This window comes from Lytechinus variegatus, chromosome 5 (assembly GCF_018143015.1).
Source record: "Lytechinus variegatus isolate NC3 chromosome 5, Lvar_3.0, whole genome shotgun sequence".
Taxonomy (NCBI): Eukaryota; Metazoa; Echinodermata; class Echinoidea; order Temnopleuroida; family Toxopneustidae; genus Lytechinus; species Lytechinus variegatus.
This window is the reverse complement of record NC_054744.1, coordinates 38,023,329-38,036,138: the sequence shown is the minus strand read 5'-3', so window position 1 is coordinate 38,036,138 and position 12,810 is coordinate 38,023,329. Positions and strand designations below refer to the sequence as shown.

Here is a 12,810-nt window from a genome sequence, read left to right as displayed (position 1 = left end):
GTCTAATCCCATACAGAATTCAAATTTGTCTAATTCTCAAAGTACCAGGTGAAAATCCATTTTTGATTGAATTTTACCTCTTAATTCTTGACCTTTGACTGACAGGTTGTGATTGAAGAGAAGACTGGTGAGTCTACCCAAACGTTGACAAGAGAAGCTCTTCAGATCCTCTCTCCGCTTGGTAGCAGTGCTACAACGGTTGAGATGGCAAAGAAGGATGACATCGTCAAGAAAGAGATCCAGAGGGCAATCAGCGAGCATAACAAGTCAGCGACATCAAGAGCACAGTGCATACAGAAGTTCCACATCCTTGATAAGGACTTCACAGTCGCCGGAGGAGAGCTTGGTAAGTTATTTTCTTTCTTTTTTAGTTAAAGGAATAAGTTGCAGTAAGGAGGAGGAGAATGATGATGATGGGGGTGTACTTGTTCACCATCAAGCAGATACGTGTCAAATTCACTTAAAATACAAGTGGATTCAGCTGATGATCATGACTTTGGTCTACAGATAATGGCTCATCTATGCACTGTCTTCCATGTTAAGAGTAGACTGAAGTTGCTGTACTGCAATCAAATCAAATAATAAACAATGTGATACCTTTTTTAACCATTTTTGTTTACTCTAATCCAGGTCCCACGTTAAAACTGAAGAGACCAATTGTCAACAAGATGTACAAAGCTGAGATCGATGCGCTATATGAAGACGCAGCAACACCGAAGGATTAACCTCTACTCCTCTAAAAACTTGTTCCCATGGAAACTACCTGTAAATAACCTATGTAAATAGATATGTTAAAGTGCATTATTCCAGATAGCATATATATTTTGAAAGTATTGATGCACACTAGTGAATTGTAGATAAGTTGAATAATAAAATTTGAAGCTGTGCACAGACTGAAAGTTACTAGACATCTTCCATTTATCATTTTTTTAAATTCCCTTGTTTTACTTTTTTGCGATATCAATAATTTTGCTTGGGAATTCAGTATTTGATGATTAACTATTTACATTAATGCGTACTTCTTACATCTGATTAATAGGCTATTCTGCATTGTGGGTGCATACCTCCCTCAACTGAAGCAGGAAGCTATGCAGGTCTCATAGATTTTGAACATGCTAGGTACATGTTAAGCGAGCACTTTGTTCTATACTATATTGAAAATGCATGCTTGATTGCATATGTATAATATCTGCAAAAGTTTGAAGATCACAGATTTATTGTAAATTTGCCTATTATTTAAAAAACAAATATCCTCAATTATATCTATTGTATGTATAGTCTCAATTGATATTAGGGTAATATCAGACAACATCAATTTCGATCCTAACAAGATCTTGTATTGTTCATGGAGCAAATTTGTACAAATATTTATGTTCAATTATTTATTTGATTTTGCTTGCAGTTTGTTTTGAATATACATGTAAATCTGCCAGCTTGTTTGGATTCTGCTTTGAAATGAAATTAGTTTGTGGACTTTGTTGTATAATGGAGAAAAATTGTATTCAACACAAAATATTGGGTTGAAATATCTTGCCACTTGTATGTTTCCATGTGGTATTATTAAAAAGGGTATTTGAATCTTGCAATGATGATTTGGTGCTGCAAGATATTTGTTTTCAATGTCATTAAAAAATCTTGGGGTTTAAAACAAATTATGCAGATTATTATAGTTGAATAGCAAAACATATGTGTAAATGCGTTATGCATAATTATTTGTTGTTAGGAACTTACTACCAAGTATGTTGAGGAATACCCGTAAGCATGGAGTACCAGCTGGCATTCTGCGACTTTATAATGAGTTAAAGAATAGCTTGTCTTTGCTATATTATAAACTCGCAAGATTCATTTCAATAGAGAGAGGGACACGCACACAGATGTGAAGAATATCAAACACTTTAGAGGGAATTCCCTATCTGATGAATGAAAGCTGACAAAATATTTAAGCGATGGAAATTTTTCTGAACATGTTATATTTTGTCCAAATCATCATGTAATACTCAGTGTCTATCATCAGCAGGGCTCCATAACACAAAGGTTTGCGATGGATTGCAAATATGAAAGAACCGCACTGATTGGTCCCTGGTCAGTATTTTTAACCAAATACGCATGTAACATAGATATTGATTGGTCATTTCATTTAGTAATTGATCGCTATTCTTTGTGTTACGGAGCCCTGGTCATTCATGAATCAGTTTGGAATAATTGCCAATTGGAAGTCTTTTCTGTGTTCTTAATAATTATGGAGTTTACAGTATAGAATGTTAGCATTCCTGATGTACTGGTATCAGTTTATAGAATACAGGTATCAAATGTGACCAATATAAATACAATAGTTACAAAATAACTTTTATTGTACATTGTGTATATGATTTAAACTTGTACTTGAGGGATGAAATATTCTTGTGCTTGTTTGAAGCAAAATGCATGTGAATGAGGAGACACTTCAATGTTTTGAAATGTTCAGATTTGTAAATTATACAGATAGAAATGAGTTTATATGTGTATATATAAAATGTATGTACAATATTTTGAAATGCAGTTTCCCTATATAGTGTTTTAATTCATTTTATTAGTGATCCTCGTTTTTTTCTTTGTTGAATCAAGAATCTCAACGCCCCCATACATTTTACTCGGGTTTTTTTAATCAAAATTATGGGTGAATTACATTGTAAAAAGAAATAAATCTTGCTTTACTTGTCAATATTTGATCATTATGTTGGCACTTTGCATCAAAGCACATTTCTGTATTTTACAAGTGCCACATCACTGTAGACATTTGTCATTTGTGATCAGTGTTAGGGTTTGATGAGTAACTCTTCTGTTTCGCAAATAATCATCTGCAAATTTCTGCTGTGTATTTCATTTTTGTTAGCAAATTCAGTTTTCTGATCTTGAAAGTGGATCAGGGCTCCGTAACACAAAGATTAGCGATAAATTGCAAATATCAAAGAACCGCACTGATTGGTCTCTGATTAGTATTTTAAGCCTAATGCGCATGGAACATTGATACTGATTGGTCAGTTCTTTTAGCGATTGATCGCTAATCTTTGTGTTACGGAGCCCTGGAATTTATCATGGGCTTGTTTATCAATGTATGATGGTTTTTATTACAGATAGAAAGATACATTGTATAAAAGAGGTTTTTTTTCTCTACTGATGTATACACAAAAATCCTCAGTGAAATTACTCATACTTTGTGTGCACTTGTACTACATATATTTGTACACATATTTTGTATTGTACTCAAATATCAAATTAATTGGTGCATAGCAAAGTCATGTATACCTTGAATCTAATTGAGACAATGAGAATGTACACAATATCCAAAATTAGTAATATATCCACGTGAGAATCATTTAATCGTGTGTGAGCCTAGTCTGTGCCTATATACAAAATGATGTCATCAATTGGTGGTAGTTTGGTGTAAAAATTATTATTACTTTGATTTATTTCTTCATAGGAAAGAAGGCGATCCATTGTTTGGTTTTTAATGATTTGACCATGTCAATTCACCCTACCTGTTCATGTGTGGAATCGTGTGTTACTGCATAGCAATATGGCATTACTAAAATATTTCTAGCCTTCATGGAAGTTCATTTAGTAAGATTCTGAAAAATAAATGTAAATAAATGCTTCAATTCAAATTTTGAAAAGCAGGCTGATTTTTTGGAACTTTGCAAAAAAAAAGAAGATATATTGATATGTTAACCATGGCTATAGATCACAAATTGACAGTGTTATGCATTTATGTTGTCTTGCTGTCCTCATGATAGAATCAAATATGTGTCATGAGATTCAATTTGACCTCCCCTTTCACTGATGTTTATATTTTAAGCAGTTAAGATTTTACTTTGAAATTTAAAACAAGATTGGACACTAGTAGCATTCCAGCTGGCAATTTGAATCCGTGTAATACAAACAAGCCTGACCTCTATCCTGTGCATTTTAATTAGGGTACGGGTTTCACTAAATTGAAAGATCAAAGGCCAGGCATTTCCATTGAAAATAATGGGGTTAATCGTTCTTGTTTGGTCTATTAATACACTGTAGTGTAAATTTATATCAGGGAAACTAGATTTGTGTTGGGGATATGGAGCGTTGTAATGAAATGTTTGATGCAATAATATAAAACTATGTTTTCTTGTTAATGATGTGGTGTTATTATTATGTGAATAAAATACAATGATAGGAACAAAATATGGACTTCTTTCATGCTTAACTTGTCTAATGAATGAGATGGTGATAGTGTTGGACCAAATGGCAAGTGGGTTCAGCAATGATGGCATTATACAATCTGAGCATTAGACCATCTACTAATGGACTAATAGAATACAAACCAGGGGTGGTATTCTGGAACACTGTCATAAATTTTGTCATTTCTCTCCGAGATGTGACACCGCTATGATTGTCACAAATCGGTATTCTGAACATTATATTTTCCCTTCCATAAGTTCCCGCCCATCTTTTCGGTAGCAATCCAATCAAAATCGTTAGTTCCCAGTGGGATCCCTTCTAGCCAATAGGAAGGCCCCGTGACAGGTAGGGCGTATCCCCAATACAGTTGTTGGCATTGCGCAACTACATGAATATTGATGCGCTTAATTACAAAAAGAGACGGAGCTGTGAAGGATTTTAGAGTAGAAGTAGAAAAAGAAGGAAAACAGAAAAAAGGAATTAATATATAGGGCGTAAGTAATTGTAGCATGAAAAAATAATTTTGAAAATTGTCATGGATGATGAGTGAAATTGCTACAATCTAATCTAAATATTATATGCTTGACATCCAGTCGGCAGGGTATCAGGATATTTGGTACTAAAAGATTACAAAATTTATGACTGCTACCCCCCTGTCATAACTTTGTCATATATTTTGCTTGTTTAAAAAGATTACACGCATCTAAAGTCGCGTAATTTTGGTGCGCGCTATTAAGAGATGAGACAAAATTTATGACATCCACCAGAATACCCATTTTGTCATACCTCTGAGAAAAGATAAAATATGGAGAAAAGACAATGTTCAGAATACTGCCCCAGGGGCTATTTCATAAACAGTTCATATCTTACATATGACTTTATACATGACTGGTTCTCCTTCCTTCTTCTAAATGATATATCCACAGGTATGTAGCAGACATTGCACCTAAGAACATGCTTTAGTCTTGTGTAAATATGAACTCATACCTTCTTTATACGCCCATCCTACGGGAGGTATTATGGTATCACGCTCAGTGTCCATCTATCAACTTTTCCTTGTAAACATAATAACTTCAGTTTAACTTTACCTAGACTAGTATAATTTTGTGTGTATGATACTAGCACCGATCCAAGGAAGCCTATTGATTTTGAGGTCGAAGGTGAAGTCGCCACCTTCCACTTTCCTTGCTTGACCAATAACTCAATTTTCCGCGTAAGAGGCGGGCGTATAATGTGCTCGCCTGAGCGACACTCTTGTTGCCAATTTCAATGTTCCGAATAAACAGCTTAAACATCAAGTAACAACACAAAGTGTAACACTCCTTTTCTCGAAAAAATTCTCATCACTGTCATTTATTGATGCTTCATCTCTGAAACATGCAAATATACATTTTAGCATAGCAGGTTTATACAGCAGAGAGAATCACAATTACATGCATTTTGGCATAGTAGATAAAAATCATCTGAACCTTTTTATTTCACCTTCCAAAGAAAATATATATTAAGCAAATAATATGTACATGTATGAAGATGTGATGTTTGGATCATTTAAGAAATTATAAAAAAAATACTTCAAAATATTTAATGGAAAAAATCTTGAAGTCATGCTCTTAAACTCTTGACTTGAAATTGTCTGGAACACATGCATTTGGGCATGCAAGAGAACTCAACTTGCCACACACACTTTCTTCACATTATTTACATTAAAGATATATTGACAGTATGTACAGGTATATCAGACAAATACATGCAAAATAATATTTTGGGGTTAATGGGATGTACATAAACATACATGTAATATAACAATGTGCACACCAACCAATAAATATATAGGCAGAAAGCTATCAAAACTGTTGCAACAGCTTTATAACTCAATAAAGGGCAATACCTTCTATATTTATAATCGAGCAAAGTATATCTATTTCAATTAAAAAAAATATATATATAACCAATATGAAAACAGATATAATAAAAAAGTAAACTGCATTACACTTTGGTTGGAACCAATTCCTAAAAGGACAAAAAATGAGAAAACCTTCAGAATACTTCAGAATCTTACAGTTATGACAATAGTTATAATAGCACTAGAGTACTACCCAAGAATCTTACCATTAAGCGATAAAGCTGTGTCAGGCAATTATTAGTTACAAACTAAAAAAAGGTCACCTTTGAAAGACCATATGAATTCCATACATCTACAGAGAATTTAACAATTACACATCACATTTTTTTTGATATTAACCCCCCCCCAAAAAAAAAAAAAAACTGGTGACAGATTCAGCTCAAATGTCATAATTAAATAGCACATTACTAAAGCCTACAAATGTACGTGTAGATATTGTGCAAAACACTTTGTAGCGTCTCATGACCAAGTTTCACAAAAGATGACCAGTTGAATGCAAAAATTTAAGAAATTATATAAAATCAAATATATTCAAGTTCTTTTGTTGCAAAAAAAAAAGAACTTGAAATAATCACTGAAGAGCACACAGCCTTGAATACTGAAAAACAGAATACTAAAATACAGGACAAATAGTTCCTGTTTCTAATCACAATGGGGGCACAATTTGTTTTGCAATGTTTCAATTAACTATAAAATTCACAACAATAATCCATTTTATCAACGTACAGTGTACATGTACATACGCAGTATGCACCTAATAATAACAGGTATTTATTCAGTGCCGTTTATCGATCAATTCTATTCTGAGGTGCTCGGGCTGTGACTTCCATCGCTTGGTGCATTCAAGGAATTTATCTGGATACACCGTTTTATCAGTTTCTTTCTATATATTTCTACTAAACTTGCATGTATATATATTTGTATAAGAAAATATACAACAAATCAAATAAAAATATTGGGCGATCAATTGAATAACCCTGATATGAAGAATACACTGTTATACCTATTTCTCTTCTAAAAATGTAACATTTCTTTGAAATAGTTCAAGATTTATACAGATATAGAATTTTTTCTTCCTTAGAGACTTTTCCTCGAATCTGGAACATATGAATGTACAGCAACAAAGATCATTTTTTTCTGTATATGAACGAAAATAAGTAAATATATTCATTGCACATAGTTATCTTTGTATTTCACCATATTTTTTGTTTGCTACATTCTTTTATTCATCTGAAAATATAAAGTAAAAAAAAATCAAAAAATGTTGCACAGTCCATCTATTTAACAACTTCTCTAGATGTAACTAAACTGTTAAGTTTATTGTTCATACGCTATTAATTCAATTCGTAAACCCGACATACATGTACCTGTATCTGTGTTATGTTCACCGATATACCAATATTAGTGTTTTCACTTTTGTAACACTTAAAAAATAAGAGTTTTAAAGGTTTACACTAAACCATGGCAGCACTCAGGCAATTTCTTGTCATTTGTGAAAATTATGTTTGTCAAAATACAAACATATAACCATTAGAAAGATGATTTGTAGAACCAGTCAAATTGCTTCAGGTCAACCAAAATCCTGATCATGGATTTATGATGTCTTTGACTGCACTGGCTTGCGTAGAAAGGGGGTAGGCTTTAAATGAAGCTGAATCAGCTTTAATAAAAACCTGCCAAAATGCTATCCTGCATTCACCATATTTTCTTTTTGTGTTTTTTTATTTGTGATTCGTGTTTAGGATTCTAGCCTGAGTGACTCGCTCAAATACAACCTGAAATCTAGCAAGAAGGTCCACTTTGATTAGAATGGTTAGCCAACCTAATAAATAAACACTAGTTGATCCCTGAAGCTCCCTGCTAATAAACAATTCCAAATAATAACCGTTAAAGCAGCATTTAATTCCATTAAATATAACTTACACATACAACATCAGAAATCAAAGATATACAGTATACCTCTCTCCTCAACAACATATTTAGAGTACTGTTCATGTAGCAAATATAGAATAACCTCTTTTCATTATATAACTTGAATGGAACCATACAGTGTACATGTATGTCCTATCTCAACTATTTTCCCATAGTATCATTGTTTTTCCTCAACTGTTTTGTGATAAACTGCACATCTACAAGTACATACACAGACAAACTGTATGTTTTCATTCGGGTATGAAAAATCAATTTTAATGACAGATAAGCTTTCGTTTTTTTTTCAGATGCAAGCCATATCATTTGTGACTAATATAAAATACATGACTGTAAACTTAAAAATATCATGTACTGTTACATGCCAGACATGCATAAAGAAAACATGCAAGTAAAGCTCACACACTTTTTAATGCAATTACTTCAGCAAAAGTAATAAAAACTGATAAAAAATACATGTCCTATTTATATAAACCTTGCAATGTCAAAAAACCCAGGCAAGTGGGCTGATATTTGACTGGTATCATCCTGAAATAAATATTCTCTCTTGCACATTGACATCAAGTAATCTTGCACCACCAAACCTCTTACCACACAATACATAACAGAAAATGTTGACACTTTTATAAATTGTTGTCTTTGGAAAATAACTTAATCTCATTGCCTGGTCTACAGCATTCAGGTGATAATTATATACAACTAACATATGTCACAATGGCAAGAAAACAGAACTACCCATGTCCACAAATTACTAAGCTTATAATCTGATGAATTAATGGCATCCAGTTTTCTAACAATCTTGAGAAAAATTGACAGGGCCATAGAATGTCATCACCGAACAAGTTGCAGCATCTGGGTTTCTCAGAAATAGTGGACGTGCTTACCAACTGTCAGTATGTCTTTACAGAATACTGCACCATCTGAATAACTGGCAGTGTCCAGGTGTCTAGACAACAGTAGATGTATTGTCCAACATACAAAGAGCACCTTAGAAGCTCACATACACCTCACCGTCAGACTAGCTTGCAGCGTCAGGTTTCTTGACTACAAATGATGCGCTTGCTACACTGTCAGAATATCTTCAGAGAACACTCTACATGTACACTGCACTATCTGAATCATTGAGAGTGTTTGGGTTTCTTGATTGCAGTAGATGTATTGTCCAACTGTCAAAGAGCACCATCGTAACACACTACTCACAATCAGCTCACAATTGATTAGCTTTGAAACAGCTTGGTTTTTCTGCAGCAAATTGATTTCTCTTCCAAACCATCAGACTGTCTTACATGTACACTTGATGATCTGAAAATAGGCAGTGTCCATGTTTCTTGAAAGCAGTAGATATATTGTCCTACTGCCAAAGGCTAATATGAGGAACACACTCCCTACATCTCTCCATCAGATAGGTTTGCAGCATCTGTGTTCCTGGATAGCATGTAGTTGTCCATGTCGATTGAGCGGCAGTTATGGATGGCATAGCGTAGTCTTTCTGCCATGATGGCTTGACTTGAGTAGGGTGGAATACGAAGCTGAAAGAAACAGGTCTGGGCAGTAGGGAGTCCATCAACAGACTAGAAAAATGGAGCAAGAAAGAGAGCATTAAAAATGAAGTAAACAAATTGATAAAACATTGAAGAAATAGGGACATTCACAAAATTTGTATTTTGTAAAAAGTATTACAGACTTTTTTTTTAGACACATGAGAGTGAAACGTACAGAATTTTCTGCTACATATCCATTCTTTTTAACCCTATCTAGGCCGGGGTATTTTGGGAGTTCATATGGCCGGGGGGGGGGGCCTCCCAGGCCCCCCCCCTCGAGATCTCGGCCGTCAACCGCGCAATCGCGCCGAAAATTGGCACGCAGGTTGTCTGGGATATAATGTACAAAATTGTGTAGTAATTTATCTCATGTGAATTGTTATTATGTAATTATGCTAATTTATGCGTAATTAGTATGCGAAATCATACTTTTTCCTCTAACTCCATAAATAAAGCTCCAAATGTTCTAATTTTTGGCATAGACACTCTTTGTGATGTTCTTAGCAAATGTACATGAAAAAAATTGTGATATCAGATCAATTTCTTATGTATTATATTGTTTTTTGCAATTTCTTATGTATTTCTTTGTTTTTTGGACCCTTTGTTTTTCATTGTTTTTTCAATGAAATTCGTTGGGGACTCTTCTAAGATCATAAACAGCATAAAAGACATACATTTAGGCCAGCAAAACTAAAAATAATCATACATTTATGATTTTTGGTTGAAAACACAATTTACATTGACTTTGTACACAAAATCACGTTTTTGAGCAATTTTTGGTCTGACGTGCACTTACATAACGTTGCGTAATTTCGGAACCGCGTACCCGGATGACACAAAATTGGTCTCAAAAGTTGCGCAAGACTTGAAAGTAAAAAGTCAGCGAGCAGCACGGTCAAAAAAATTTGCGGCAAAAATATGGCGCGATTTGTGGAGGGGGGGCCTCCGAGGCCCCCCCCCCCCCCGCCTAGATAGGGTTAACAGTTATTCTACCCAGAATGAAAAAAGTCATTGCTGTATGTTTACCACATCAGAAAACATTATTTGGAGCCTGTAACACACTGGCTAGCAATGATTGTAAAATATATTTCAATGAGAGACTACATTGACTACAATGTACAATTAATTGTGGAAATTAAGCTCACAAATAGCCACTAGCCTTCATGTTACAGGACACTAGAGTTACACATTTGAATCAAAAGTAGTAATCAATCACAAAGTTTGTAATGGCCACCAAGGATCACTCTTGAATGCATTTTTAATTTCTCATTTTTCAAATCTCCTGGCTGCAAAGATTCATTTAAGGGGCAATGTTGGGTGAATGAGATCAATACAGAAATCTGTTTGTTTAATGGCTACTCACCCTGTCCACTTTCATGATTTGGAAACGCTGAGAGATGTCTGCAATGTTTGCTGGGAGGCGGGACCGTCCAGACACAAAGCGCATGAAGAGGACACGTTCTTCGTTGGTGAACTGTTCTAGAGTCTGCCAAAGCCACTGGACCAAGGGATGGTGTTCGTCAATTTCACGGTATCTGAAATTTATAGGATATTCATCATCATAATCATGATCTCCATTTTCACCTTCATCACTTCAATCTTCAATACAGTCATGATCATCACTTTCATAATCATCATCATCATTATCATCATCATCAGCAGCTGCAGCATCATCCTCCTCCTCCTCCTCATCATCCTCATCATTGTCATCACAACCATTCGTTACTGATGCTTGATATATACAATACAATGGAAATGTGTTTCTCAAAGTAGTTTGCTAACATTCTTTGGACAAATCATCCAATACATAGTAGATGACTCCCTCTCATTATAGATACCATTGATGTCACTATTATCCTTATCAGCATTACCATCATTGCAATAATCTTATTGTTAATACCATAATTATAAACACCATCACCATCATCACTATCAACATCATCACCCTCCTCATTATCACAAGTTCTGCCATCATCACTACCATCACAACTACCACTAAATGTTTTCTTCTCATTCTTCTCATAAACTGTTGAATACATACCTGACAACTCTCTTGAGGATATCGACTGAGATGACAGGCATCCCACAAACCATCTGTTCCAGCTGGCGATATGTCAGGAGTGAGAGGAGTGGTATTGGTATGATCCATGACATACCTTCTCTTACAGCAGCCACCTGTACGTCACATGACAATCACTAGGATGTCAAACACTTGTAAAGGTACATATCTCACTTCTCACATACCCAATGTGACAACTATCAACCTTTAGAAAATCAAGACTCAATTCAACTGATAGCAATCATGTTTAGCCTACAACAATACTAAGCAAAATACAGCAATAACCTATGATGAGCAAATTTTATAAATAAACAGTGGATTACTAATTTGTAGGTATGATTGCATATTCGGCCCTCAGAACTTTTCTAAGAATTGAGAAAGCAAGTGAAGAATCTGTACCTATGTTATGGACATCTTTAGTGCTTACACACAAAATTTATTGTGTAATTTTCTCAGTTTTGGAATAGAATCAGTATATTTTCACAAGGGGGTGTGGGCTAAGCAATTGGAGCAAATATTACTTATCCAGCCTATAGATATTAGACATCTGGAAAAAATGCATATAATTCTCAGCCAAAACACACAAATAAATATTCCATTTTGTTTATATCTTACATGTAGGTGGAAATTATTTTAAATAAATATGAGCAGTGGCTACCTGGTAAAAGAAAAAGTAAATAATAATAATTTCAAGGTCGACATACCTGTCTGTCGAGTTCATGTAATCTGTATGCCAGAGCCCTCTCGACGTATTCCTTCCTGTTACTGAATGTGAGAGGGATACTCCAGCCCCCAGGTACAACGGGAACAAACCTTCCATCTGCACTCTGACCTTCAAACCTCTCAAGGGGTATCACCTAAATGAAAAAGGTTGCAAGGTCACAAGGTCAATGGGTAAGATCACATCCAAGTTTGCTCCACAAAAAACGACAGCCCTTCATAACATGAGATTTGCCATGCGATGAAAGCTCTTCAGTATCATCTCATGACAAATATCCTGAGAAAAGAATATCCCCTAGGCATGTTTTCTCTAAGTCTTAAAAAATAATGTCCAGAATATCTGACAGCAGTAGCTCTCTTGACATCACCTTTGTTGGAGCAACTGTCTCATTTTGTTATCAGGTCATTACTTGTCATTCAACTAAAAGCATACAGTGGTGCTCAAAAGTTCTGCAATAATTTAG

The 12,810-nt window shown here is 34.7% G+C and overlaps 2 protein-coding genes across 6 annotated transcripts in view; one reads left to right on the top strand and one right to left on the bottom strand.

The window, feature by feature from the left end:
- LOC121416082 (long-chain-fatty-acid--CoA ligase ACSBG2-like) overlaps positions 1-1,727 on the top strand; it is a 55,540-nt gene extending 53,813 nt beyond the window's left edge. For all 5 annotated transcript variants that reach the window (XM_041609537.1, XM_041609534.1, XM_041609536.1 and 2 more), the window contains 2 exons: positions 106-346; positions 631-1,727. In XM_041609537.1, coding sequence (XP_041465471.1) covers positions 106-346; positions 631-725 — 336 coding nt within the window. In that variant the 3' untranslated portion in view covers positions 726-1,727. The remainder of the gene's footprint in view (positions 1-105; positions 347-630) is intronic.
- A 5,135-nt stretch (positions 1,728-6,862) lies between these two features.
- The window catches only part of LOC121416081 (probable E3 ubiquitin-protein ligase HERC1), a 68,069-nt gene continuing 62,121 nt past the window's right edge, over positions 6,863-12,810 (bottom strand). The window contains 4 exon segments of the mRNA XM_041609533.1: positions 6,863-9,597; positions 10,931-11,102; positions 11,609-11,742; positions 12,331-12,483. Coding sequence (XP_041465467.1) covers positions 9,412-9,597; positions 10,931-11,102; positions 11,609-11,742; positions 12,331-12,483 — 645 coding nt within the window. The 3' untranslated portion in view covers positions 6,863-9,411.